Raw genomic sequence first — 27,957 nt, forward strand, 5'->3', positions numbered from 1 at the left:
TTTATTTGTTTTGTTTTGTGTTGAATTTACACAGAGAAAGGCACAAGGCTACCTAGCTAGCTAGCTTATGTCTTTAATTGGTGAAAGCTCGTGAAGTCTACATATAAATGTAAATCTAAATAGGATCTTAAAAGCCATCATGTTGGGACAAAAAAAAAGTTTTTGTTTTTTGGGAAACTGCTAGGAATCACCTGTTGGTTGGTTTATCAATTATAGGGGATGGAGAAAAAAAAGTACAATACACTATAAAAGACAAATAATAAACAGAAAGAAAACAAATCTCATGAAGTTTGGTTGACCTTGGATGCATGGGGTGGGGTTGGGACAAGTGTTTGTTGTTTGTACAAAATAGGTTAATGGTATATTTTCTAAATTTTCTCTTTAGTTGCTTTTCGTGAGAAAATGAATGACAATCATGATTTTGATTTATCCATCTATCATTTCAGTGTTGTGGCCTCTATGATTTTAACATCTTCCTACACTTTATGTTTGCGTGTGCAGTTGAAGGGGTGAGTATTAGTCACCTGTAATCAAATTTGAGTTAAATGGTGTGATGGGTGATGAAGAAGATAAAAGGTCACCCATGCCTTCGACATCGATTTCACCAAATTAGGTATGATACACATTGTTAGTTGAAAATGTTGTTAATGTTTTACATTACAACATTAAGTTAATGCAGTTTTTACACTTTGTTATAGGGATATCATGATCTGCTAATTCCATACCGCCCGCCATATATGCTACCATCAAATACCTATCCAAATTCATATTCGTATTCTTAGGGTAGCCAGGTAGACATATCTTTTTTTTATTAAATCTTTTTAGTTGCGTGCTCTATAATGGAGTCTTTCTAACACAGTTGGTAATTACAGCAACCGACAATTCCACCATTTTGACCAACTATGCTTGAACCTCTTTTGAGTAATCCGGAGGATTTGAGACCCGTTGAATATATGATAAACGTAGTATGTTTTTATATTTGAGAAATGTTTTCTTGTACGTGCGTGTATCTGATTCGTTCTAACCTAGTGAGTATTTTCAGCATCCAACGATGCCACCATGCGGGCCAATTATGCCCTATCCACATTGCCCAAGTCATTCATCAACTATGGCAGCTAGTGCTGAAAGTGAAAAGCATATTGGAGGTACGTCACAACTGAACAATCAATATTTTTGTCATATTATTTTAGCCTATTACATATAACAAAAATGCTAACATGAACGTAAATATTATTTTTAGAAACTTCATCCGACGTTAACATCGAGCCGGATGCGGAGGAGACAAATGAAGTATCAGAAGATGATGAAAGAGTTGAGCCTCCAAAATCTGGAATGGTGTTTACAACTAATAAAGATGTTTTAGCTTATTACAAACGATATGCCAAGCAAGAGGGATTCGGTGTTATCACAAAAAGGACAAAGAGAGAGGTAGATGTGAGTGCTAAGTATGTAATGATTAGATGTGCACGTGGTGGTAGGTACTATCCTAGCCACATCAATTTATCAAAGCCACGACCAACAATTAAAACGGATTGTAAGGCGAAGGTAAATGCTCACTTGGTGAATGGGGTATGGGTCATGACCACCGTTGATCTTGTACATAATCACGGTACTGTGAGCCCACAAAAGTCTAGATTTTTTAGATCTCACAAATATTTAGATGAATATAATCAGAGGATGCTCGACTTGAATGGCAGAGCAGGTATTAGGATGAATAGGATTTTTCAAGCACATGTGACTGACGCGGGGGGGTTTTAGAAGTTAGAATTCCAAGAGAAATATTGTCAAAATTTTATTGAGAAAGCCAGACATTTGAGGCTAGGTAAAGGAGGTGGTGAAGTATTGAATGACCACTTTAAGAGAATGAGGGCGATGAATGATAGCTTTGTGTCAGTCATGGATGTGGATGATGAATGCAGAGTCAGGAATGTGTTCTTGGCTGACGCACGGAGTTGAGCGGCATACGAGTATTTTGGAGATGTGATCACATTCGATACGACGTAACTCACAAATATGTACGGGCTGCCGTTTGCTCTCTTCGTTGGTGTCAACCACCATGGAAAATCCATATTGTTATGGGCGGGTTTGATTTCAAGCGAGGATAAAAGTACTTTTGTTTGGTTGTTTGGAGCATGGCCAGAGTGCATGAATGAACGGGCACCTAAAACAATCATAACAGACCAAGATCGGGCAATGAAGAATGTTATTACCATTGTTTTCCCGAATAGCCACCATAGATATTGTCTGTAGCATATATGCGGAAACTGCCTGAGAAATTGGGATCACACGCAGCATACGATACAAGGTTGAAGACTGCTATTCAAAGTGCACTCTATGATACACAGAGTTGCGAAGAATTTAAGGAGAAGTGGGGGCAATTACTTCATAAGTATAACCTTACTGATAATGCATGGTTGCAGGGGTTGTATAACGAGAGGTCATTTTGGGTACCAGTTTACTTGAAGGATGTATTCTGGGCTGGTATGAGTACTACATAGCGATCTGAGAGCATGAACGCATTTTTTGACGGGTTTGTGCATTCCAACACGACACTAAAAGAATTTGTTGATCAATTTGATAATGCTTTAAGGAAGAAGGTGGAGGTGGAGACGACTATTGATTTCCATTCTTGGAACCAAACGATACCATGTGTATCCTTATTCAAGATTGAGAAGCAGTTTCAATCATTATACACTAATGCAAAATTTAAAGAGGTCCAACGAGAGGTTTGGGGGATAATTATGTGTAACCCTACACTCGTCAGTACACAAGGTTGCATTTCCACATTTGATGTTTTCGAAGAAATTTCCACCTCCGATAAACATGTAAAAATTGTCCAAGATTTTAGTTTATTATAATGAAGAGGAGTGCGAAGTTAAATGCACATGTGCCCTATTTGAGATGAGGGGGATTGCCTGGAAGCATGCATTTAGAGTCTGCCAGATGAAGTACATCCATGAGCTGCCAGAGAAATATGTATTGGATCGATGGAGAAAAGACTTAAAGAGAAGATACACATTGGTGAAAGAGAACACAGTCGCTGACAATGATAAGAAAATATTAAGCCCTCATGTAGCTCGGGGGAAAGGGAGGCCGCCAACAAAAAGAAAGGCACGGCCAATGGAGAAGGCTACAACGAAGAGAAAGAAGAAACATGTATTATGTTTTATTCAAGTACTTGTGTAAATATTAGTTTATCTACATGTTACTTTCTAACATAAATTGTTTTGTCAATTTAGACTTGCAGTAAAATCTTTGACGACAAAGCACAATATAGTGACCACCCCGAATCACAAGTAGGTGGTAGTCTTGACGAGACTATTACCCCAACCTAATGTAGTACTCCATCACAACCAACACCACCGTGCATGCCCCATGGGGAGGTAGTGCAAAACACTAGTGGCTTTTTTGAGCAACAATTAGTTTAAATGGATTACTAGAAGGGGTGCTTGTAAATAGTTGAATAGGGTATGGAAAATATTTTTGGTGTGGTTTCCATACTAGAGGGGGTGTGAAAATGATTATAAAATGATTGAATGGGGTATTTAAATTATTTTTGTTGTGACTTACTAGAGCCGATATGGAAATGATTGTAAATTTTGTTTTGAACCAGTATGGGAAACATTGTAAATATTTTGTAGTTGATCATGTATGAAAATTGTAAATACAGGTTATGGTGCAGTGGTAGTGTGTGAAATGGTGCACTGGTAGTGTGTGTAATGGAATTCCTCCAAGTTATGGTGCAGTGGTAATTTTTTTGTTGTAGTTTTTATCACATTTTCTCTTACACCTTAATATTTCTGTTAGCAAAGTAGAGCAAAAAATATCTAATGTTGTGAGATCTATTGTTGTAACCCCTATGTTTCCATCTGGTATGTGTTTGTCATGAGAGGGTGATGTAAATAAAACTCTAAAATGAAAAACTCAATTATTCTTTGACCTTTCTTGAACAATACCTAAAGTATATTGAATGTATTGATGATATATTTTAATTGCTTTCTCATTTAATTGTCATGTACAATTCTTAACGTATTCCTACAAAAGAGAAGGAAAACATTGTAGCAAAGGAATCTTCAATTTTCAGCATGCATCACTTAACTGAATTTGAGAAGTTGTTAGTCTGGTAGTATTTTGCATGTGTAGATTTTGTGGCCATGTTAGTGCAGTAAAGCCAAGATTTCTACAAGTATTTAGCACCTTTTTTTGTACTATGAACAGTAATGAACAGTAATGAACAGATTGAGAAGATTGATCAGAACTGCATTTTCACAAATTTATGCAAGGCTACATTTTAACAACATCATCCTTCATGTACTTCAGAAATGATCCATTTGCTATCCATAGCTACATTTTCAAAATGGATTAGATTACATTTAATACTATCCACAGAACTATCCACAGCTACATTTTCAGTACAGATTAGATTACATTTAAAACTATCATCATACATTCTTCAATCCGATCCAACCAAAAACTATTACAAGAAATATGATCCAGTACAAATATAACGATTTCCAAGCACCCATATTCTCTGCGATCTGCCTTTGAAGTTTCTATTCTTGCTAACAGCATTCTCTCTTGTTAAATATTTCCCTCTACCAAGTGCAATATATCTACCCATATAAAAATTTACATCTTGCGTCTCCCTGCATGGAATTCAAAAATTTCAAGTGTCAAATATAACAAATATGCTAACAAATATGTCAATTTTGTACACAATGCCTTGCCTAATAATATACTAACAAAACTGCCAACAATATGCAATGGCTAACAATATGCTAAAAATATTTGATACATTATATTTCTACACATCCATACAACTTAAGCACAAAAAAAAAAAAAAAAACACTTAGCCAAAATCTACACAACCAAACTGCCCTTATGAACCTTTCCTTACAATACACAACCAAACACTACTGCCAATACTAATCCTATTACAAACAGAAACAAAAGAAACAATACACAACCAAACACTACTGCCAATACACTACTGCTAACATAACAACAGAAACAAAAGAAGGTCCATTCAACGCAGCAACTCCATTCCATCCATCCATTCAGCATAGCATTCATTCATTACATTCATTGCATTTTCCACATTACAACAATTTCCCAACCAGGTTCATAACAACTTCACAATCAGTGTACTACAATAAACTTAGACAAAATCTACAAAAAATAGTGAACATTCGAACACAAAAAACTTACCTCAACCGATAATTTTCTCCTTCATTTCCTCAATCGGACACCAAAATGTTATGAAATGCAGAGAAAAAATAACCAAAATCCATAGAGAGGGCGAGAGATTGAGACAGACGAGAGGGACTCACCGTAGCATCGAATTTGTGTCTACAATGTCTAGAGTTTCAAGGGTGATGGGTTTCAAGGGTGCTAGCTGGGTGAGATGGGTTGAAGGAGAGAGAAGAAGAAGGGTTGAGGGAGAGGTTCGAGTGAGAGAATGGGCGAGGTCTGGTTGGGAAATTTTGCAGAGAGGCTTAGGCAAAGCCACGAGAGTCCCGAGTCTGAGAAGAAGAAGAGAAGAAGAAGAAGAAAAAGAAGAAGAAGAAGGTTGGGGAGAAGAGAGAGGCCTGGGCAAGGGCGTGAGTTTGAGAACTCAATGGGAGAAGGGTTGAGGGTGTCGAGTCTAAGAAGAATGGAGAAAGGATTGAGAAATGAAAGAGGTCGGGGGAGAGAATTGAGTAGAAGAACCGGTGGATGGGAGAATCGGGTTTGCCACGTGCGTGTGTGGTGTGTGTTAGTGAACCGGGGGTTGAATAGATTTTTCCTTCTTTGTTGGATTGAAAAAGTAAGTCCATTGGATTTTGTGCTCTTATTACCAGTGTTCTGTTAGCTTTTATCTTATTCGCTAAATTGCTCTCTTTCCAAAGAACAAGGTTGCCTTTTCCATTTATTCTATTATTTAATCTCATTATATATATTTTCACTATTTTGTGGTCAGTCTAGTTTGCAATTCGGTCTGTTTTAACTTTTTTACCATAGGGGCAATTGCCTCTACATGTATGATGATGGATGATTCCCAGGGTTATGACAATTCTTCTTCTTTGGGTACAGTTGGAGTAATATGCGAATTTCCAAGCACTTCGAAGGCTTTGGAAGAAGCCTCTTCCCTTAGGATCCTAGAGCCAAAAGGTTGGCCTAATCCAGATTCTATTGTCTAATTAGTTCAAATCCCTCAGCAAGTGGAACCATCATTGTCAGCGGAAGGTCCAACCCCAGGGCATCACATGCCCCCTTCGCCACTGAGGGCACCTGATCCGGATGCATCCGCATCCGCTGCTCTAAATGAGGAGGGGGTTTCCGTTTGGTAAAAATAGAAGTTTGGAAGCTTCCTTACAAGCACGTATCCGAGCTATAGAAAAAAAAAAAGGAAATCCTTTCATTTGGTGGGACGGCTGCCATGGGGACTCCATGAAGGATTCTTTAATGTTGCAAAAAAAAAGGAAGACTATGACCTCCAAATAGAATTCAAATCGCAGGAGCTTCAGCTCCGCGAACTACGGGAAGGGACATCTTCCTTGTCAAATATTTTCTTCATTCAGAAATGCAGAATAAAGCCAATGAAGAAGTTTTTGATTATTTCACTCAAATAAGCGACAATATTTCGCAGTCCGTTAGCGACTGTCGAGTCAAACACATTGAAGATGTGAAAGAATTGAAAGAAATCATAAAAGATCTTAAACAGAACGGACCCGCTTCAACATTTCGTTCAATTGTTCAGTATTGTTTCCCACCGGATACTCAAAGTTCGCCTAGAACGCATTAGGATAGAGAGAGCCCCCTAACGTACTTGAAAGGGAACAGGCTCAACAAAAGTCATGATTCGAATAAAGGAAAGGAAGTTCATTGGGTCTGTCTTTTGCCCAGAGGTGTTGTTTCAAGTCCAGCTCGTGGCAAGGCCTGGGTCATATAATAGAATGTCTCGATGCCTCTATTTTCTCGTTTTCAGATGGTTGTCCCATTCCATTGCTAGTAAACAGGGAGTAGGACCTAGCCGAACTTCTTTGTCTAGTTCTGGAACTAAAAGAGATGGATGGAGCATGTGGAAAAAACCTTTCTCAGCCAGTTGACTAAACTGATAGAGCGATTTAGTGAGAAAAAAAGATTGTGAGACTGCGCTTGACGTCAATAGTCCTAGTTAGTAGGTATGGGCTCATGGGCTCACTTTCGGCTGCAGGTAGCCATACATTGATCATTCCATAGTGAGACAAATCTAGTAGTCAGCTAGGGCGCTTTGATCATTCCTTCGATCATGTCTGACATCCGGAGGAATTTTTCTTTGTTCATATAAAATTCACTAAGAAGTAATAGGATTTCTTTCTTTTAGGACTGCCATTAACTGACTGGAAAGGTAATAGAAGATGAAGAAGCAACAATCTTTATCTCCTTCTTTGCGCCTACTCTAGTTCCTAGGTAAGAATACCACTAGGACCTCTTAGATCCAACCCTCTCTTTCCTGTTGAAACTAGATGTGCTTCTGGTGCTTTTGTTCTCTTTTTATCTTTTCTATCTTTTCTTCCAACAAGCTAGTAGGTTGCTCCGTCATCAATCTCGATTGCTTTTTGTGACTCATTTCATTCGAAGTCCCCATCTTTGGTGGGCTTCCGGATGGACCATTCCTTCTTTTCATTTCTGATTCCAGCCTAGAAGTTCTTGAATCAACCTTTTTTGAAAATGGAACAATCATTCACTAGCAGCATGATCCCTACTTTAACTGCTTCCTCTCCCAAACTCGATCCTAGTCGAAATCTATTGACTTTTGCTTCTTTGAATTCTGCCCTTCTCTTTCGAATTTATGGTTCTCATTCAATCTCCCAAGTGGAGAAGTTTTATTCTCTAAGACTGCTTTCTCATTCCTACTCTTCTACCCTTAGTCTCAATTCTCAAGAAGTGAGTGAGACAGCAAGTCTGCCTTGTCCAGAACGGAAAGCAAGCAAGAAAGTTAGCCATCTTCGACCTCATCTTTTGGCCACACTTCCTCTGGCCTATTTAAGACCTGAAGTCACTCGAGAAGTGGTGAAGGACTGATTGACATGGCTATTTGCTTGCCAGACCCTGCTTTTGGCCAAGGAAAAGGCAGGGGAAGGGTACAACTGGCAGACTGGTATCTTAAGCACTAACGCATCTTCTCACACAACCCAAAGTCTGCTACAAGAGGCTTTCCCTAAATGGCAAGGAAGTATGATTAGGGTCCACTTCAAAAAGGCTTTGTCATCTCTTTATCAACTGATTCACGAACTAGACCAGGCTCTCTTTGTTTGCAGTAACTTTAGTTTGGAAGAAGTAAATTAGATTGCCCGGTCTAGGTTGAGTTCCTACACTCCATTCTGAACTGCTTTCGCCAGAGGTCACTTACGCAATTAAAGTGTTCAAGTATTCTTGTCAACCGAGGTAACTGAATACACTAAAAGTTGTTGCAATAATTATTGTATCTACACTAAGGGAGATGAGTGTAGTGCAATCGAGGTAACTGAATTAGCTGTAAGTTAGTTTAGTAGTTGGTGTTGCATATGCTCTTTGTCATGTTCAGAGTCGGCTCTTTCCATAGGCAAGCAAGTCCTTACCTTTTGGCAAGCCAGTCCTAAACTCTAAACCCTAATCCATAAACTCTAAACCCTAAACCCTAAATCCTAAACTACCCAAAACCCTAAATCTAAAACCCTAAACCCTAAACCTTACTTTTTTAATCCGAATAGCATAACATTTCATTCATAATGTCTAAATGTTACTATAAAAGATGTTTTATAATGATCTTTCTCATTATAAAAGATTGTTATAAAAATATCTCCAATGAGTCTTAAAATATCATGAATGAAATATTTGCTCCCTTTAATCATTTTCCAATTCTCTATATAGATTATGTGTTAATTTTTTTCTTTTTCTGCAGATTAATATTTGAAACATTTAACCACTTTTGTGAAGATCGTGAGAAAAATATAATTATAATTATGTTATGAAGATGTCCTTGCAAGTTACCAAAGCTCCTGAAATTTTAGTTCAACATAGCAAATCTTAGGTCCAATTAGCATTAGGGACAAGCAAAAAGGAATTACAAAAACCAGCAGAAGCCATGTCACAAGTTTCGGATATTGATGATGAGGAAAGCCCACCATCAAGTCATTCTCAGCAGACCTAATTATCACTAAGTCAACAAGGCTCTCCAATAGGCCTCCCCTTCACAAATCAAGACCCAATTGATTTAGACTTTTCAAATTACGAACCACAAATTGCCCATATAAGAAAATGTAAATTCTTCCATTATTCAAGTTGGCCAAACATCAGGATAAGAAGTATCTAGCTTTATGAAAAGAAGAATCCAGTTGGTACAATTATTCAAGCATTTGGATAAGAAGAGTCATTGTTTATGTTTTCGACGCAACAAGACAAAACAACTTTTGGCAACCATTATCATTTTATTGTATACTTTTACTGTTCTTGTTAGAATCAATTATGAAGTCCACTATTTGGTCGCCTATATGAAAGGTTTGGGAAGGGAGAAAGTCATTCTGAAAAACACTCACCTTATGCTCTGGTCTCCTTCCTTCGAAAAACATTTCTTCTCATCTTCCTTCTAATATTTTTTTCATGTCTTTTAGTGCTAGTACTCTAGAGAATTAATCTCTTTACAAATATGTTCTCCCTTAATAATAAGTTCGATGGTAATTTATTATCTTATCTGTTACACACCTTTTATTGTTTCTATATTATATATTTATATTTCTATAATAATTATTCTATATTCCTTATTTATATGTCCTGGCATACGGTTTCAAGCATAACTTGATTTATCATATAACTTGTAACAAAATACACAATTAAATATATGTAACTAATTACATAAAATATCTTTTGTAACAATATTATACAAAATATCATATACACACTTTGGAAACATAAATAAATATATTAAACTAGATAAAGTATAAAAAAATTAACAGTATGTGGGTGCGTGTGTGAACATATAAGTGTGTGTAGACATATAAATATAATTATAACTACAGATTATAATATTGTATTACTATATCTTTGATATTTGACTAATAAATAAAAAAAAGTTACAATTTTGATTCATTCAGTTTATTATCTCATTTATTTGTTTGTTTATTCTATATATTTTTTATTCAGTATTTTTAAATTGAGAAAAGAAGAAACTAAAAAAATCTCTAGTCAAACCAAATCAAGCTCGATTAAGCTGCACTCGGCTCCATTACAACTCGGGTTTCCAGCCAAGTTCAAGCTAGATTTTCTACAAATCAAGCCAAGCTCAGACTGAATTTTAGAACCCGACTTTATACAAGCTGAACTCGAGCCAATTTTTGAGATATTTGAGAGGAACTCGAACAGCCTCAACTCACCCAAACTCAACTTGAACACAGCCCTACATGTGTGATAGCAAAGAACACTCTACAGAGAATGATTATTGTATTAACCTAATTGCCTTTAAACTTCAAGCTAAGGTATCATATGCATTTTAATTAGGAACTGCAAGTAATTTACATGATGCAGAAGTTGTTTGACACCGTAACCCAGAGAGAGATTGCAGCTTTGCTGATATAAGGAAAGCGTTTGCAAAATCTAGGCAGTAGTACGTCAGGTCAAAGGATGCTTCAATTAATCAGGAATATGAACTACACTGGTAGTTGCTTGTCCTCTTTTCTTGACGGCTTCTTTCGCTTCCTCTCAGATGTGAGCTTCTTTTAGATTTCAGATCAGTGCAGAAAGACCTCAAAGAGGTGGCTAGATGTTCATTTCTATGCGCTGAAACCAAGTCTTTTTTATAAGTTTGTGCTGAATCCAAATTGAGGAAGTATGACCACCCCCTCCCCCCCCCCCCCCCCCCCCCCCCCCCCCCCCCCCAAGCAAAAAAAAACGAAGGGTGCTACTACTCAGCCCCATGAGTTTGCCCCCTCAAACTTACCACTAGTGCAAATTGCACCTTTTTTTTTTTTTTCTTTCAAACATTTTTTAAACATCCTTAAAACTTTTTTTTAAAAAATAAAATAAAAAATAAAATACCCAAGTGGTAACTTTGAGGATGCAAACTTATGGGGCCAAGTATCATTTTCCAAAAAAAAAAAGGTTTGCTACACCCTTCTTCCATATCCCAAGAAAGAAGGAAGCAAAAAAGGGAAAGGAACTTGGTTAATGCAAAAGGGGAAAATCGTCTGTGACAATTTGCAAAAGCATTCATACCCAAGTAAAGGTAGATTAAAAGCATAGACAGTTAGAGGTAATAGAAAATGATTAATAATATATTAATTTTAGGGATGATAATACTCCTTGTGAATGAGGATTTGGAAAACTCACCAGAAAGTATGACATCTTCCATGTTTATAGATTTACGACTCGCGTGTTGTGCAAATAGCTCAAGGTCCTTTGCCAGCTGCTCTGAAAACATTATTTCTTTTGTTAGTCACGAGTGTTGCGAAAAAATGAATGAAGCCCATAAATAACATGCTCCATGTTATTGCAACACCTTGGACTTGTACGTCACTTAAATGCAACCAATGAAAGTTATGAGATTGATTTTCATTCTAAATTATGAGGTTCCTTCGGGTGTTTCTTTAGCTAAGAGATTCTGTTAATGCCACCTTTAAGCTAACACCCCTTGACTTGATACATGTGGGACAAAAATTCAATAAACCGAAAAAAACGCTTAACCATTTCATGTTCTCCAACAAAAGTATATAGATGCTTATAAGTGATATATCCATTCTCAGCAGTGAAGAAACCAGATTCGCATGGAACAGAGACGTGCTTATTATCAAGTTCAAGAACAAAAAGATAGGCCCTCAAGCAACCACTTAGTATTCTAAAGAGGGATGGATCCCAATTGAATCAATCAGCAGTTTCTTAAATCCATACAATTCGATGTCATTAGATAAAAGCAAAATCTATCTTCCCACACGAATATTTCCTTTCCAATCCAACACACAAAAAAAGAGTCCCCAAACTCAAGTTGAGAAGAACTTCAAAATCTAATTAGATCAAAATTATTGTATTGTATTGTAGTTGCAAGGAGTGCATAAAGAAGGGACTTTGATTTTCACAGGAATGAGAATGGACGAGTAAAATATCAACAGGTTCTTGTACGGAAACATAAATTAAGGAAAACAAGATAAAAATTAAAATTGAAAAAGTAATTACCTGTGTATTTGAAGGCCAAATCGGCAATGCAAGCCGCAATAGGTAGAGATATTTCCAGGTTGTTTCTCTTTGCTGAGCATACCAAGTAAATCAAACATAGAATGAGATAATCTACAAATCTCTCTGTCTGATCATTAAGTATATGTGTATACAAGATCAATCCAGTAATCACTTATATTGGGTAATTTAGATTAGTCTCAGTTTCCTGAGTTTCCTGAGCAACCAAATAGGGTAGAAAAAATAACCTTGGGCCTCAGAGATAGAGATGGTTAAGAGGCGAAATCGATCTCTCAAGAGCTCGATCACTGATTCGTCTTCTCTTTCCACATCACTCCCAGCTCCATCTGCTTCCATTACAAAATAAAGTTCAAGTTTTGCCCTCCTCGACCTGGAAATGCACACAGAATGGCTGGGCTTGAAACGTAACCGCTCTTTTCTATCACAAGGATTCACTAAGCAGCAACAGTCAAATCAATCAATACTACATATTCGAGAGTTACATATCCAGATTTCATTAGCAGCAAAAAAAACATTACTATCTATTCGAGAGCAATCCACAAAAGCAAAAGGGGGAAAAAGGAACCAAGCAGCACTACCAAATCACAGAAAATTAATCAGCACTATAAAGTAACATCTCCATGATCGGAAACTAAGGTTTAGTATAGGGTCATAACTAATTCGTTAAAAGAACAAATTGTATGTTTGAGGCTGATTGCTGCAGTCCTATTACAGCCATCTAGGATGAGTTTCCTGCTGCACCTCCCACTGCACCTGATGGTCTACAAGTGGATTCGAACCACGGACACAAGGATTTTCAGTCCTTTGCTCAAACCAGCGAGCTACCTGAACCACTTTCCTAAAGTCTCTGTTCTTCATCAAATAGCGCCCTACCTTACCACTTGACTAGTAAGGGAAAAGCCTTCCCTTTTCTGGTAAAGTAAAATGTTAATTAACTAGAAAAGAAACTTAGAACATTTACATGAGAAAATCCTAGATGAGCGACAACAGATTATCTATGCAACACAAGACAAAACTACTCCACAATAGAGAATCTGGAGCTGAAAACATTCACCAGAAAACAATTGATATCCTAGCATGCTCAGTAAAATGAGGATAGCCGTTGTCCTTTTTAATTTCTCTTCCCACCCAACCAAATCGGTGTAAAACATGTTTGTTGCCAACAAAGCATAAGAATTTTAAAATTCATGTCATGGTTAAAATGGCTTCTCAGCGGTAAAATCTTCCTGCACATGCACCAAAAAACAAAAAAAGAAAAAAATTAATGAAAAGTTTCAAATTAAAGAAAAAAAAAACAAAAAGGATGTAGTAAGGGAATTGTAGGAGTTAAATGGAAATTTAACTGTCAACCAATTTCAAACTGTAAAATTTGACTAAAGAGTAATAATGGTTTTGTACATATATACTACAGTACTGTGGAGGGTACATGCATTAGATCCCCCTATTCAATAACAGTAAACTATTTAGAAATTGGTCATCTAATTATTTTTTTTTTTTTTTGAGAAGTTTTTTTTTTTATATAATTAAACGATTGTATTAGTAAGAATAGGCATAGGCCAAGTACACAAGATGGTATACAAGAGGTAACACCTATCTAGGAGGGGGAAATGGAAATAAGAAAATTATGAAGATCAAGGCCATTAAAATCAACAGCTTTGGCCCAAAAAAGCAAAGTTCTGACAAAAAATAATCTCAGCTCCTCTAATGTGCGCTCCTTGTCCTCAAACGTCCGGTCATTACAGTTCTACCATATGCACCACAGAATACAAATAGGTACCATCTTCCATATAGCTGTAATTTGTGGAATACCGCCTAGATTTGTCAACTGGCCAAAAACTGAACCGTTGTAGCAGGCATAACCCAGGCTAACTCTAACCGTTTGAATATATCGTCCCATAATGCTCTGGCAACCTGACAATGCAAGAGGAGATGATCCAGTCTTGCCATTGTTTTTATACATGCAACAGCAGTCCACTACAATCACCCTATGTTTCCGCAAGTTATCTATCGTCAAAATCTTGCTAAGGGAAGTTGTCCAAGCAAGAAACACCGCTTTGGGAGGCGCTTTATTTCTCCAAATCGTTCTCCATGGAAAGTGGTTGCTCGGATATTGTATGAGAGACTTATAAAAAGAGCGAACCGAGAATATACCTTTACCTATGGGTACTCACCACAACGTGTCAGCTCTTTGAGGGCTTGGTTTTATGGAGGACAAGAGTCTAAAGACATCATCAAAGCTGTCAACTTCCCAATCTTGGGCCACCCTAGTAAAACTCACATTCCATTGGATTAGGCCCACAGATATCTCCATGAATTCCGCCACTGAAGCTTCTTTCTCACCTGCAATCCTAAAGACTGAAGGAAATGAGTCCTTGAGGGCATTATCACCACACCATAAGTTGTACCGGAATTTTATTCTTTAGCCATCACTCAGCACAAGTCTAGTATGACAGGCAAACACCCCCCATCCTCGTCTAATATGCCTCCACACTCCCACTCAATACGCCCCTGGTACCTCCCTAGTGCTCCGCCTCCCCCACATACTTCCATATTTATATTCAATTACCGACTTCCATAAAGCTTCCGATTCATGATTGTATCTCCACAACCATTTTCCAAGAAGGGTCCGATTGAAGACCCTCAGATTTCTAATGCCCAACCCACAAGAAGAAATTGGGGACCATACCTTATCCCACTTAAACAGGTGGAATTTGAATTCATCCCCTAGACCACCCCAAAGGCATTTTGGGGCTTGGTGATAATCTTCCCCACCACCTCACTAAGTCGGTTCGCTAGCACTTTGGAAATGATCTTATAAACCCCTCCCACTAAGCTGATGGGACGATACTCCTTTATCTCAATAGCCCCTACCTTCTTTGGGATCAATGCAAGAAAAGTATTGTTTAAGCTTTTTTCGAATTTTCCGGCCACGAAGAGCTCTTGAAACACCTTCATAATATCTTCCTTTACAACATCCCAACAATCTTGAAAAAAACCCATAGAGAAACCATCTGCCATCCGGCCCCCGCGCTTTGTCCTTAGCCATTTTCCGCACTACCTCCACCACCTTATCTTCCTCAAAAGCCCTCTCCATCCGAGAGGCATCACTCATACCAATGGCGTCAAAACCCAGCCCATCAAGGGAAGGCCGCCAACACATTGGTTCAGTTAGGAGTTGCTCATAGAAGCCAACTACATGATCTTGAATAACCTGTTATTCTCTGCAATCAACACCGTCAATCTTCAACATCTCAATGTTATTGTTTCTCCTGTGAGAATTTGCAACTTGATAAAAGAACTTGGTACTTCAGTTTCCTTCCCTGAGCCACAAGGCTCTTGATTTTTGCCGCCAAGAAATATCTTCTAGCAAGATAATTCTCTCAAGCTTCTCACCCAACAAGGTCTTCCATTCTACTTCATCTTGGTTAAGGGGCCTCGCCTCTTGGATCCTCTCAATATCCAAGATCTACTTCAACTTACCCTTCTTGTTTTCCCCTAGGTCCCCAAAAGATTGCATATTCCATAATTTCAGATCTCTTTTTAGCGCTTTCAATTTTCCTGCAAGGACAAAACTAGGGGTGCCCTGAAGTTGGTACGAAGACCACCACTGTCTTACTCTTTCTACAAAGCTTTCAGATTTTAACCACATATTTTCGAATTTAAAACACCTTCGACCACCACGGATACCACCGCAATCAAGCAAGATGGGCCAATTAGCACTATATTTATTAGGACCAATTGCCTCCAAGCCCAAGCCCAAGTCATACTTCTCCTCAACGCATAGTATTAAGGAGTCTCTACTTTCTCCTACAATGCACTCAGATGGGATTTTACGTCCAGAAGTGTTCTGTGCATGCCATCCTCTACCAGACCAGCATGGTGCCTGGCACCACCTCCTTTCCGTTGTGTACTTGTTGTACCAACTATATGAGTAAAGTTTCCAGTCCCATAGACATTGTTGGGTCTTACGGTGTATCCTCTCTAAGTTGCCATAGCACACCTATCTCCATCCTTGTTCCTCTCACGGGACTGCAACGGCGCCACTGTCTGCACCAAGGCCTCCCTGTATGATCAAGTTTGATGTTGATCCACTGCTGCCACGGGCCTCAGAGCTACCCCACCTCTAGGACAACTCTTATTTCCTCCCTGTTCTACAAACTCCCATAGTGCCTCCTCATCCTCCTTCATCCCTGACCATCCCTCTCTTTTGATAAGTAAAAGTAAAATTTTATTGATAGAAATAGGCATAGTCCAAATTAAGGGTGTAACCGGTCCGGTTTGGTCCGGTGTTGGACAAAATTTGGGACCGAACTGGTATACACCTGTTTTGCATTTTCAAGAACTGATTCTGCACCGGTTACCCCCTAAACCGGTACTTCCGATTTTACCAATTCTGGTCCGGTTCATTCCAGTTTTCTGATTTTAATATACTATATTATATATTATATAATATATATAATAGTATATTATAGTATATAATACTATAGTGATAATATATTGTCGTATATTATAATATATATTATAAATGTATTATAGACCATAGTGATATATTATAATATATAATATAGTGATATATTATAATATATAATATAGTGATATATTATAGTATAATATAATATATAGTGATATAGTATTAGTATAACTATTAATAAGCACTATATAGTATTAGTATAACTATTAATACAATAAACTATAGTGATATAAGATTTTAAAATTTAATAGTATATTAATTAGTAATTTATCATATAATACAAAACTATTTTGACTGGTTTTAAGAAAAATAAAACCGGTACCAGACCGAACCAAACTCGATACCGGACCAAACCCACCGGTTCAGTCCGATCCTGTCCGGTTTACCGATTCACTGGTTTTTTTACACCCCTAGCCCAAATACACAGGAAGTATACAAAATGCCTTAAGTATCATTAAGCACCAGTGAGGGATACAAACAAATCATGAAAGCTGTCCTCATTACAACTGATGACCGAAGCCCAAGAAAATAAAGTATTATAAAAGAAACTCTTCAGCTCCTCCAAGGAACGTTCCCAATCTTCAAAACACATCTTATTTCTCTCCATCCACAAACACCACATAATGCAGAGGGGAATCATTTTACACACAGCAACAATGTGAGCATTTCCCCTATTTCCCTTCCAACAACCTAAGCATATCCTTAACTCTTCCCGCACCAGTACAGTTAAAGATATCATTCCACAAGAACCGAACCACCTCACAATGTAACAAAAGATGATCCACATATTCCCCATTTTCCTTACACAAGAAACACCAATCCATAATGATGAGACTACCTTTCCTCAAATTATCAGTAGTGAGCAATCTTCCAAGAGAAGCATCTGTTAAAGAAGGTATTATGTGTTTTATTGCTAAAAATAGGACCTAGTGAGCTTCCAAAATCTATTGGGCAGCAGGAGTTCGAAATTCCTAAATACATTAGGCAAGAATTTATTCTTATTAGCATAGGAGCTAATCAAGGAAGAGACTGCCAAGATTTTTAGGACTAATTAGGAAGGAAGCTGACTCTTGAAATAGCTGTCCGGCCAGCATTGAAATCTCCAGCAATCACTCTCAACCCATTATAGCAAGTGTAGGAGATTTTCATTTTACAACTCAAATGGAAATTTCTAGGATTGAGGGATCTGCAGCCAGCTTAGAAACCCAGCAATTATTCAATCAAAATTCATACGAAGGGGCTGCAGGTTTATACAGGCAGCCCCTATGCCCATACTTCACCCTTACGTCCAGAAACCCTAAAGCATTCTCTATCTAAGTGAAACCCTAACCCTACAGCCTCTTGAGACTAAAAGCAAACCAGAGGCAGCCCCATACACTTCACTAAGTTGCATACCATCAAAGTGTCAAAGGATTCTCAAGGCTGCTGCTGCCATTGTGCCGCCACTCTCTACCACCCTAGGTAAGATGCAGACCCACAAGCACCCTCTCTTCTCCCTCTAGAACATTGGTTTAACTCTAAGACATTCTATTGTAAGCTGTTCCAGACTGGCACAGAACACAACCAAATTTATTCAACTTCCCCACAGTGACAGCAACTCCAAGTGAGCTGTCTACTCTTTTTTTTTTTTTTTATGTGCTTCAAATCATGTGCTGTCACTTACCAGTGGCTGCCATCCTATAGCCCTTTCTCAAGTTCTCCCCGCCAAACTCCCTAGGAGGAATCTCCTAATCTCTGCTGTAATAGGTAAGGATTTCTCTTCAATACATTAAAACTTCCATGTCCTAAGCGTTAGAAAATCCCCTATGTTATATTATGGAAGTTCGACTTAGAACTCACAGGGCATAGCGTTAGTGACTTTGCAGGGCATAGCTGCTGTCAAAGCAGCCAAGGATTTCTTCCAACACCCACCTTGGGTTAGAAAAGGTGAGAAATACCCAACTTTTAGAAGCACTGAGAATCTAGGTTGCTAACAGCAACCTAGAAAACCCTTAGAACCCTACCCCTACCTAGTCTTACCTGTATAGAGGCTTAGAAACAAGCATGAGAGTTTCCCATACATACTACCTGGACATCATAGAAATGGCACGCATAAAACACATGCTGTCAGTAGCCTGACAGGAGTACAGCAACATCACACAGCTAGTAAAGTCATGGATTTTCATGCTTGACATGTTTAGAGGTAAGGAACACACTTAAAGCACATGCATGACACCACTCACTGCATGAAAAATGTTTTAAATATAATTGTGTAAATCAAAAACCAGATTTCTTATCAAAGGTAGAAATTTCAACACTTTCTTGCATACTGACATGTCATGATCGATTAGGTCACTATTGTATAATACACACACAGCAGCTAGTGACAAGGAAGGAAAATGTTTTAAACCATGTGCATACCTAAGACATCACATGCATAATTGTTTAAAAGATTTATCAATACTCTCTAAAGTTTTAAAAAGGGATTACTGTTAACAACCCTAAATGACTATAAAAGTCACATTTGAGCATGTTAGCATCTGTTTTGATCGTTCATAGTCAGCCTCTAAGCAGGATAGGGAACTTAGAAGGCTAATTTGCTCCATTAACTATGATGTGAAAGAAGGGAGCGGCAGAAGGGATAGATCGTAAGGGAGGGGCAATTTATGTTTACATGAAGCCTAAGATCATATCATGGAATGTGCGGGGGCTCAATGATCGCAATAAACGCCTCTGTATCTAATCATTATTGCGGATGTGGAAGGGTGATGTGGTGTGCTTTCAAGAAACAAAGTTGCAACTTATTGATAGAAGTATTGTGTGGAGCCTATGGGGATGCTCGTATGTGGGTTGGTCTTACTTGGCCTCTGAGGGTGCCTCAGGCGGAGTGTTACTTATGTGGGATAAAAGATTGGTTGAGGTGATTGAGGAGTGTATTGGAGATTTCTCAGTAGCGACTCTTTCCAGAAATGTTGTTGAAGGATGGGTGTGGGCAGGAATAGAAGAAGGCTGTGGGAGGAGTTGGTGGGCCTACATTTCGTTTGGGATGTGCCGTGGTGTATGGGGGGTGATTTTAACGTAACTCGCTTCCCTAGTGAGCGATTGGGGCATTATCGAAATTTTGTGGCTATGGAGGAGTTTTCAAAGTTCATCTTTGATCTGGAACTTATGGATCTTCCATTGGTAGGGGGTGAGTATACTTGGTCAAATGGTCGGGTTTGGTCCAAATTGGATAGATTTCTTGTCTCTCCGTCGTGGGAAGCTCACTTTCCGGAAGTCTGTCAAAAACGGCTAGCTCGAGTCAGCTCAGATCATTTTCCTATTACTCTAGAGTGGGAGGGTATGAACAGGAGTCGCCAGTCTTTTTAAGTTTGAAAACATGTGGCTCTTAGCGGATGGATTTGTAGAGATGGTGCGTGCCTGGTGGTCAGCATATCAATATTTAGGCACTCCAAGTTTTATTCTTGCAAGTAAATTGAAGGCCTTCAAGAAAGACCTGAAGAAGTGGAACTTAGAAGTTTTTGGCCACACTGACAATCAAAAGTCAACTTTGTTGGAGAAATTACAGGAGATAGAAGGTAAGGAAGTTTTGGGTGATATTTCGGAGGAGGTGTTATTGAGGAAGGCCACGATGATGGCAAATTTGGAGAGAGTTTTGTCATCGGAGGAGATTTCTTGGCGTCAAAAATCCAAGGCCCTTTGGTTGAAAGAAGGAAATAAGTATACGAAGTATTTTCACAAAGTGGCTAACTCACATCGGCATGATGCTATCGAGTCGCTATATTCAGGTACTCAGGTCTTATCCTCTCCTTCCGAACTAGAAAATCATATTGTGCATTATTATGAGGCCCTTCTCAAGGAATCGGCTAGCTGGAGGCCGAAGCTTGATGCGTTGTCTTTTGAGCCAATTGATTCTCAGGCTTATAGGCCGAAACTTGATGCGTTGGAGAGACCTTTTGATGAAGATGAAATTTATAAGGTTATTTCTGGTATGGCTAAGGATAAAGCGCCAGGTCCGGATGGTTTTTCAATGGGTTTCTTTCAACTTGTTGGGACATTGTGAAAGGTGATGTTTTGCAAGGTTTTAGTGAATTTCACTCTTTCCAAAAGTTTGAAAAATTCTTTAATACGACGTTCATTGCGCTCATTCCTAAAAAGCATGGGGCTTCGATTATTGAGGATTTTCGCCCTATAAGCCTGGTTTGTAGTGTTTAAAAGATTATTTCAAAGGTTCTTGCTAATCGGTTGTCCTGTGTTGAATCAGATCATTTCCAAGTCCTAGAACACCTTTATTCATGAGAGATAAATTCTTGATTCAATACTTATTGCAAATGAGTGCTTGGATCATAAATTGAGGGAGGGAGGTTCAGGTATCCTGTGCAAGCTTGACATGGAGAAGGCCTATGATCATGTGAATTGGGATTTCCTGTTATATCTGCTTGGGAGGTGTGGTTTTGGTGATAGGTGGATTTCCTGGATGAGTCATTGTATTTCTACTGCCCGGTTCTCAGTTCTAGTCAACGGTACACCTGTTGGTTTCTTTGATAGTTCTTGGGGCTTGCGACAAGGAGATCCACTTTCTCCTCTCTTATTTGTTATAGTTATGGAGGCCCCGAGCCGGATGGTACAGTCTACTGTTGGTGGAGGTTTCTTATCTGGGTTTCAAGTGGGTAATGGTACTGGTGATCTCTCATCTTTTATTTACAGATGATACTCTAGTCTTTTGTGAAGTAGATAACAACCAGATCCAAACTTTACGAGCACTGCTACTTTGTTTTGAAGCAGTATCTGGGCTCAAGGTGAATCTTGGTAAGTCTGAGATGGTTCCAGTGGGTGCAATTTCTAATATCCTCAGTCTAGCTAGCCTTTTAGACTGCAAGGTGTCCTCTCTACCAATTAAATTCTTGGGTCTTCCTTTGGGAGCATCTTTTAAGGCTAGAGCTATATGGGATGGGGTGGTGGAGAAGATAGAGACTCGGTTGGCTGGGTGGAAACAGATGTATTTATCAAAAGGGGGTCGCCTCACTCTATTGAAGAGCACCCTTACTAACCTTCCCACATATTTTTTATCTCTGTTTCCGATGCCTGTAGGGGTGGTGAACAGGATTAAAAAACACTTTAGGGCATTTTTATTGGGGGGGTATAGGGGAGAAAAAGAAATTTCATTTAGTTAGATGGAAGACAGTTTGTGCTCTAGTGGTGTATGGGGGGTTGGGAGTGTGATGTAAGAACTTTTAATAAAGCCTTACTGGGGAAATGGCTTTGGAGATATCATTCGGAGGAGGGATCATTATGGAAAAAAATTATTAACGCTAGACATGGAGTTGCTTGGGTGGTTGGTGCTCCAATGAAGTGCGAGGGGGGCATGGTGTGGGTTTATGGAAGTTCGTTTGGGGGGGGGGGGGGGGGGGGGGGGGGGGGGCCTTGTTTCGAAAAACACATTCGGTTGGTAGTTGGAGAGGGTAATCGAATCAGTTTTTGGCGGGATGTGGTGTGGAGAACATGCGTTGGAAAGGGCTTTTCCGGCTCTCTATCGTATTGCAGCTAATAGGGAGGCTTCAGTGGCCGATATGCGGTTTTTTTCTCATGGCGCTCACCAGTGGAATGTACTTTTTAACAAAGACTTTCATGATTAGGAATTATCTAGTGTATCAGATTTTTTCAGCCTACTATATTCCATGGGGACTCCTATGGCACAGCGCGACATATTGAAGTGGAGAAACAAGGAACATAAGAAATGTACGGTTAAGGCGTATTATAAAATCTTGATAACACAGGATCCTATTCCGTTTCCTTGGAAGACTATTTGGAGGTCTCGAATGCCTTCTAAAGTTGCCTTTTTTGTATGGAATGTTGCTCTTGGGAAAATCTTGACCACGGACAATTTGAGGAAGAGGGGATGTATTGTGATGGATTGGTGTTCCATGTGTAAAAAGCATGGAGAATCTGTGGATCATCTCTTATTGCACTGTGAGTTAACAAGGATATTGTGGGATGAGATCTTCCAAAGGGTTGATATTGCTTGGGTTATGTCTTTGAGGGTGGTGGATTTGTTGGGGTGTTGGAGGAAGATGCAAGGTTGTCATCAAGTGGCTGCAGTGTGGAAGATGATTCCGTCGTGCATCATGTGGTGTATTTGGGCAGAACGGAATGCGCGATGTTTTGAAGACAAGGAACGCACTATGGCGGAACTGAAGAATTTTTTCTTTCACACTTTAATGCTTTGGTTTTCTGCTATTTTACTAAATGGGAACAATGTTTATGATTTCCTATCTTTAATTTATCGCTCTTAGAATGTATTTAGGGGTCTTTCTGTATACTTCATGTGTACAAGGGCTACGCCTACTTCCATATCAATAATATCTATCTCTTACTTATCAAAAAAAAAGCATCTGTTTTGAGATTTATATACATTTTAACTTACCAAAAATCATAAAGGCATGCCTACACATACATACACAGCATGTAGTTAAATTTAAGAGTAGAATGCATGAACCATGGTCAATTTTAGCTCACTGCCACTAGGTAGGCAGCAAGCAACTCTATGGAGTATAGGCTCATACCTTAGTCAATTATTAGACCCAACTCAACTCATCTCAAACCAATCATTGATGGGACCCACTACTTTTTCAATTTCCCATAAAAAAAGTTAAACCCATCTCAACTTACTTCATACATCTCAACCTAAAAAGTTAAACCCACCTCAACATAAAAAGTTAAACCTATCTCAATGGGACTCACAGAATACTACTATTCACAACTCAACTCAACTCATCTCAACATCCAAACGCAGTAATAAGAATTTTAGTATAGATTGACATGTAAATAACGTAAGTGGCATGATCATAACCTTCATGTGTGCTGTAACTATTCTGTTTTGCAAGAAAATGTGTTGTTTACCAATGCTATGTAGAGCCATATTCAATGTTAGCCCCTTTTTATGAACCCTCGATGAATTGTGACAATGTGCTGGTGAATGCAATTATGCTATGCTGATTTGGTTGTTTGTCTAGAATGGATGCTATGTCATGAAAATCACTCTTATGTTGTAATGCTTATTGATTGCCATGAGTGGATGCCATGTCATGATAAATATGCTCATGTTAATATGTCATGTTTAGTGCTATGCCATGCATATGAGTATGAAACGCCATGAATATCATGAAGTCAACATATTTATGGGTGGATGTGCAAGTCACTGACCTAAGTGTGGTCCACCATATGTTATGCTATGATTTATGCAGTCAACGACAATTGGACCGATGCACATATGTTATGATGGTCACTATGCAAGTGAAAGACAAGATTAACAAGTCATGCATGAAACATATTGGATGCATGGAGTCAATCATTCACTCATCCATGTTATATGAATTGCCATGATCACTTCTTAAATTCCACCAAGTTACTATTGAATGATCCATATGCTATATATATGTATGATTATGCATGAAAGTTTTCAAAGCCAAGCCTAAGGTCGAGTTAAATTACATTTACAGTATGATGTGCTATTACTGAGTTTTTGACTCATTTATTTGTTTGTTTTTATGTTTTAATGTCCCAAATAATGATGGCATGGACACCGAGCAAAAGGGCCAAGAGTAGATTTATTTTTCAGTCTTAGACCTTCAAATAAGTGTTTTTTTCACATAGGACTAGTTTATGCTTACATTACTATGCTTTCGTCTTCATGTTATAAAACCTTGCTATGCCAAGCTAGTTTTATGATTCAATAAATGAGGTACTATTATGATGTTGAACTCTTTACCGAGCGTAAGTTTGAGAATGTACGTAACATTCTTGACTACGGAAAGGGTTGTTACACATCAGTTACACCAACTAATATGACTTATTTTAAGTGACTTTATAGGAATCACTTAAATAGAGACTCAATTAAAATGCACCACATTGGTTGCATGTGACTTATTTTGTATGAAGAGTAGGATTAGTAAAATTGGTATATGTATCAAAGTCCTAGACTTGAGGTGGAAAATCTTAAAGCTTCTTGAAAATACATACATAGCCCTTGAATATATTTTTTGTTTTGCTAGAATAGCCCATGAATACATATTTAGACATAAATTTGTGCTTTTAAACCTTTTTTTACAAATTTTTGTTTTTAAATTTTTTACAAATTTGTGTTTTAATTGTGTGAGTGAGTCTATTTCACTTATCATTAAAACACTAATGTGACAGCTTTGAGTGGAGAATGTAATAGTGACTTTTACACCACATCCTATTTTAAGATTAATTGAAAAAAATACAACCGATGCCATTTAGACTTCTTTTTTTATCGATGCTGATGCCATTTAGCCATATACCAGAGCCAAAATGCCAAAAATCGACTGGAATAGCCAAAACACACCGATACTAACCGAACATCAAATTCCTTAAATCAATTAAGAAAATGTGTGCGAGCATCTCTCAATATGATGCTACCAACATTATAAATGACTGTCTTAAAAGAAAAACCTTCTTGACCCTGCAAAAAATAGTAGTCTATGTGATGAGTGGCTTCATTCAATTTTTGGAAGGAAAACAGTTAGCTGAATAAAACTATGACTTGCTGGAATAACACTTTTGTAGAAACTAAGAGGACTAAGATGATAATTTTTCACACGGCTCTAATGAGGGTGAGAATACTATGCAGGCATGAATTGGAGAATATCTTGAGTTTGGAGAGAACCCATCAGAAGAAAAGTTTTCGAGAACTCTAAAAAGCTGTTTTGCTGCCTTAAATCCTCACAAGAATAAGTTCGTCTGCTTGACGAAAATTATGTTTGAGCATCTTCTCAAGAACTGTAAAACATTTGAAAGTAAACAAGTAAGAAGCTTCTGAGGATCAAATCTGACCCTAATGATTACCTTCAGAAAAACTCTCACTAGGTTGGGTTAGTTACAGGTAATCTGCTAATTTTTAATCTCTTGTATAGACCCTAAGTTTTATTTCATGGCATTTTTCCTGCTAGTATGGTCTTTGCAAGCATAAGTTGTAATTACACTAAAAAGACCGTAATACACTACTTGAGCAGAGAAAATATAAAATCACTAACAAAAAATAAAATTCTCTTTATAGCTCATTTCATACTTTTCTAAAGTGATCGTGATTCAACTTTTCATTTAGGAAAAATAAGCGAAAACTGAAAAAGTTCCACTTCTTTTTTGGAAGTATAAAAATACTGTTTCTTATCAACACCAGTAATGTTTCTGCGTAAAATTCCTTCATGTGCATTGATAAACCATTGATAATTAATCCAGCTGCCATTCTTATGTGGTCCATTATGTTTATATTATCATATTCTAACTGTTAAAGTGGCAAGTGTTGGTCAATTCATACGTGCTAAAACTGAGCAAACAATGCAAAAAAAAATCCAGCACAAGGAATCCTTGTAATTCAAAATAGATGGTAATTACAAATTCTGAAAGCAAACAATGCAGAACAAACATCCTGAAAACAAATTAAGAAAAAAAAATCAAAAAAATAAAATAAAATAACCAATGAACCAATACATGGTAACTCAAAATTGTGTGAGTAATAACTCAAAGGGAAAAGCTTCTTCACCCACTTGATTTGCCCACTTGTTTTGACCGCTGGTCATTTTTTATTTTTTTATTATTTTTTTTTTTTACTTAGTAATTAAGGAAGTGATTTTAAGTGTATTGGTGTATTTTTTTTATTTTTTTAAAAAATAAAAATGTATTAAAAAAATGTGAAAAGAAAAAAGCGAAAAAAAAAAAAAAAACAAACTGGGCGGCACGCCCAGTGGTAAATGCTGGGCGGCAGAGTAGCATTGCCCTAACTCAAAAGTCACCCAAATCTAGAAATAAAATATTATACCTAAACAGCAAACACAAGCCTACTAAAACGTTTTAGTATATATTCTGCAGCACATAAAAAAGAACCCAAATTTGGAAGATGAACCCAATTTAGACGATGAAACTGAGCTCACTCAACCACCAACGCCAACACTTGGATGGCCGCGGATAGTCTACTCAACCACCAAATTTTGAAGATAATAATAAGCACCAGAGTACATCCTATTAACCTTATAACAAGAGATCATTAAAAAAATAGCATCCAAAAGAGTTGGATCATGTGTATACATTGGCTCAAAAGAGACGAAAAACAGCTTCATCAACAAAATCCAATCATAAGCAACTCAAAAACCCTGAAAAACTGAAATAAAACTAGCCTTTGGAAGTTGAAATCGCCAAGAACATCAAGCTTTTCATCAGGTTTTTTAAAAAAGCGCCACAACAAACCCTAAAAGACTATCACCACCTAAATCACTAGTCAGATTACTCATCAACCACGAACAGAGTACATGATTGCATACATCCAGGTCCCCAAACAAAAACCCTAGCATCTAACATTACTAGAAATGGAAACAGAATAAATAACAAAAATCTTCTTCAAGAGCGAGAAAATACGCTCAGGAGTAAAATTACCAGAGTACAAAATGGCCTTCAGCAACGCGTCCCAAATTGACCCCATTTTGCCTCTTCGTAACTAATTAGCCAACTATTCCATCCACCAAAACAATAGAGATCTAAAATAAATAAACAAATAAGAGAAATATAACTCGACGAGTTGACTGACCTTTCCAGCAACCGTCCCCCTAGAGAAATCCATCCCCGTGAAACGCATCCGTCTGCCAACATCGGGCCCAAGCTCCCTTCGACAGCCCAAAACTCCGTATAATTCGAATTATAAGGACAGAGTCAAAGTTAGATCCGGGCTCCAACAGCAACAGAGATTCGGAGCCAAGTCCGGCTTTGTTCAGCCTTAACGTCGTTGGAACGGAGTCGGAGTGAATGAGCCGGAGTTCTACGCGATTCACAACATTCATACCCAAGAAATTAAAACCAAATTAAAAAAAAAAAAATCAAACGAAAATAAATGTAACAAGTTTAGCTCAGAAAAACCAAATGAATCTGCAGAACAAATATCCCCAAAAGAACTAGATAACATATGCATAAGCGAACAAATCGAAATCATTAAAAAGGTAAAGAAGAAAGAAAAGCAAAATGTATAAGAATAGATTCACCAGATTTGCAAGGAGATTCAGAGACTGAGAGAGGTGGGATGCTGTATGTACTGCTGTGGAACTAGAGCTGAAGCTGTGTTATGGTCTAGCGGCGGCAGAGAGAGAAAAGAGGGCCAGAAATTAAAGAAGCGCGCGGAAAACTCCTAGTCTCTAGTTCCTAATTATTTTTTGCTTTATTTGATGGTAAGGTGAGATAAGTTTAGATAAAAGTTAAAAGTTGAATAAAATATTATTAGAATATTATTTTTTAAAATTATTATTATTTTAAAATTTAAA

At 37.9% G+C, this 27,957-nt stretch overlaps 1 protein-coding gene across 1 annotated transcript; it reads right to left on the reverse strand.

Annotated features, from left to right (window-relative positions):
* Window positions 1-10,180: 10,180 nt before the first annotated feature.
* LOC121235244 (protein MHF1 homolog) lies at window positions 10,181-27,839 on the reverse strand. The gene is given in 9 exon segments (XM_041131567.1): window positions 10,181-10,664; window positions 10,667-10,703; window positions 10,706-10,776; window positions 11,326-11,406; window positions 12,166-12,237; window positions 12,411-12,617; window positions 27,083-27,155; window positions 27,234-27,461; window positions 27,682-27,839. Coding segments are annotated over 7 exon segments (549 nt in total). The 5' UTR covers window positions 27,129-27,155; window positions 27,234-27,461; window positions 27,682-27,839; the 3' UTR covers window positions 10,181-10,629.
* Window positions 27,840-27,957: the final 118 nt, after the last annotated feature.

Source organism: Juglans microcarpa x Juglans regia, chromosome 6D (assembly GCF_004785595.1).
Source record: "Juglans microcarpa x Juglans regia isolate MS1-56 chromosome 6D, Jm3101_v1.0, whole genome shotgun sequence".
NCBI lineage: Eukaryota > Viridiplantae > Streptophyta > Magnoliopsida > Fagales > Juglandaceae > Juglans > Juglans microcarpa x Juglans regia.